The following is a 2,510-nucleotide window of genomic DNA, read 5'->3' on the forward strand; positions in this document are numbered from 1 at the left end:
TATCTCACTCTCTTTAATTCAATGTTTGTGCAAAAAGAACTAGCCTCAAAACACTAGAACATGGAACAACAAACAATAACATAATTGAAATTGAGGTGTATAATTAAGAGAGATAATATATTTTATGTAGTGAACGTCATTATTCATTATCGGTAGATGCTTGAGAACATGGAACAACAAACAATAACATAATTCTGTAATTTCATTGGTGAGGTTTGAAGAGGATAGATGTACACAAAGATAGACTGAAAAGTTATTTTCGATAGACCCCCAGCTTGAATAAAGTACTTTCAAACATATTGAAAAAGAGAACACAAAAAGGAGAGCAGCAGCAACAACAGAATAATGTTAGGTGATGAACAATACGATTTACCAAAAGAAATAGTAGTAATGATAACTTTAAAATGTGACAATCGAAGAACAAAAGGACATAGACGATAATCAAAATTGAAGAATAAGAAACTATGAGAATATTACTAATACTATTGGTCAGAAAGAAGATCAAAGTGCGACCACCAAGACTATATCTCGCAAGAATGCGAGACAGCGCTCAACTACCAATTAACCTTCTACCCTAATCCACGATATCCAAACCCTCGTGTCGGTCATGTCCTCGGTAAGCTCAACATGTGTCATGTCTAATCACCTCCCTATAGTATTTCTTCGGTCTACCTCTACCTCTCTTGATGCCTGCCATTGTCAACTTCTCACACCTACTCATGACTAGGACATGTATTTACACTTCTCCTCTTCACATGCCCAAACCATTTCAACCTTGTTTTTCCCATTCCGTCCACCAAGGAGGTCTCTCCTACCTTGTCTCAGATATCTTCATTCCTAATTTTATCCCTCATAGTACGCCCACACATCCACCTCATCACCTTCATCTCCGCAATTTTCATCTTTTGAGCATGAAAATTATTAACTGACAATACTCCACCTCATATAACATAGTCATTCTAATCATCACTCTATAAAACTTACTTTCTTATCAATCTTGAGAACATACGCAAAAGAAAATTTCAGAATTTGAATTAAAAATGTCTAATAAAAATACTTTATCATGTGTTTAAATGTTCAATTAAAATAAATTATAATTTGAGTATCTAAATAAAATTTACCAGCATATTTATGGAGTTATATATATGGTATGCCTATATATATATATATAATGACATGGGAAAAAGTAAGAATTCATATATAGTACTACTCTAACGTGAGCTATTATTGTTGTTTTATGTTTTTGGGCCCCCACAAGCTATCAAAATCTCTTTGGGTCCTCAGCTTATAAATTCAACAATTTAACTTGCAAACTCCACATACACTTTACTTGTAAACATGCCTATGAAAGGAAGCAAAGTGGGAGTTTTGGGTATGGTAGTTCTAGGACTACTACTTATAGTAGAATTTACAAGTGGATTGAGCATTTGTAAGATGAATGACGATGGTTTGACATCATGTAAGCCATCAGTAACACAGCCAAATCCAGTGGAGCCATCTGCTTCTTGCTGTGAAGCCTTGTCAGCTGCAGACTTGCAGTGCTTGTGTTCTTATAGGAATTCATTCGTATTGCCCTCTCTTGGAATTGATCCTGAACTTGCATTGGCTCTTCCTACTAAATGCAATCTCACTTCTCCTCCTAATTGTTAAGAAAAACTAAATAGAGGTCTTCCATTTAATTTCTTCCCTAGTACTACACCCCTAGCTAGCTTCTTAATTAAACTACTTTAATTTTGTTGTTGTAATTTAATTTATGTTTGATTTTGGGACCTCTATCCATTGAGTGTGAAGAACTCGTTTGTTTTCGTTAAGATTAATACGTTTGAATTTGTATGATTAAGATGTCGTCTCTGTGAACATTGAATGATTAGGACCGTTTGTTTTTCAATATTTCAATGTGCATAGTTTATTTATTTCTAAATATACTAATTCAAATAAAAAAGTAATTGAATATTTTTTTAAAAAAAATTATTTGATAAAAAAATGTAATATTGATGTTCGGTAGGGATGGGTGGAGATGATTTGTAGTGGTGTGGTAATGGTTGATGTTAGTGGCTAGTAATATAGTGGCGATGATAGTTATAATGGTAGAGGTGGTTGGTATTGTAGTGACTAGTGTGATGATGGTGATTGATAGTAATGACGGTGATGGTTATGATAGTGAAGTTGATTAATGTTAGTAGTTAATAATATTGCTGATGGTGGCCGAAAATATGAGGTAGATGATGATGTATTGATGATAGTTGGCAGCAGTGCTAGTTGTGATGGAGCCTGAAGATGATTGGTAGTAGGGATTGCCTGCACTTGAGTTGTGATCAAAATAGCACGGAATCATGAGGAATCTAATAGTTGCAAATCTTGAACGATCATAAATTTGAGAGGTAAGATAAATATAGTGAAAGAAGCATAATCTTTGATATGCTTTAGTCAATTGACTTAAGTATGAAAACATTTTAATATAACTAAAAAATATTTTAAAGAATAATTTTTTCTCTAAAACAAATTCACTG

The 2,510-nt window shown here is 33.5% G+C and overlaps 1 protein-coding gene across 1 annotated transcript; it reads left to right on the forward strand.

Moving 5' to 3' along the window:
• Positions 1-1,325: 1,325 nt before the first annotated feature.
• On the forward strand, positions 1,326-1,865 carry LOC125812210 (putative lipid-transfer protein DIR1). Its single transcript, XM_049491735.1, has one exon. The coding sequence runs from the start codon at positions 1,339-1,341 to the stop codon at positions 1,648-1,650; it is 312 nt and encodes a 103-aa protein (XP_049347692.1). The 5' UTR covers positions 1,326-1,338; the 3' UTR covers positions 1,651-1,865.
• Positions 1,866-2,510: the final 645 nt, after the last annotated feature.

The sequence above is a fragment of the Solanum verrucosum genome, unplaced genomic scaffold (assembly GCF_900185275.1).
Source record: "Solanum verrucosum unplaced genomic scaffold, falcon-dt-bn FXZP01000115.1, whole genome shotgun sequence".
In the NCBI taxonomy this organism is placed as follows: Eukaryota; Viridiplantae; Streptophyta; class Magnoliopsida; order Solanales; family Solanaceae; genus Solanum; species Solanum verrucosum.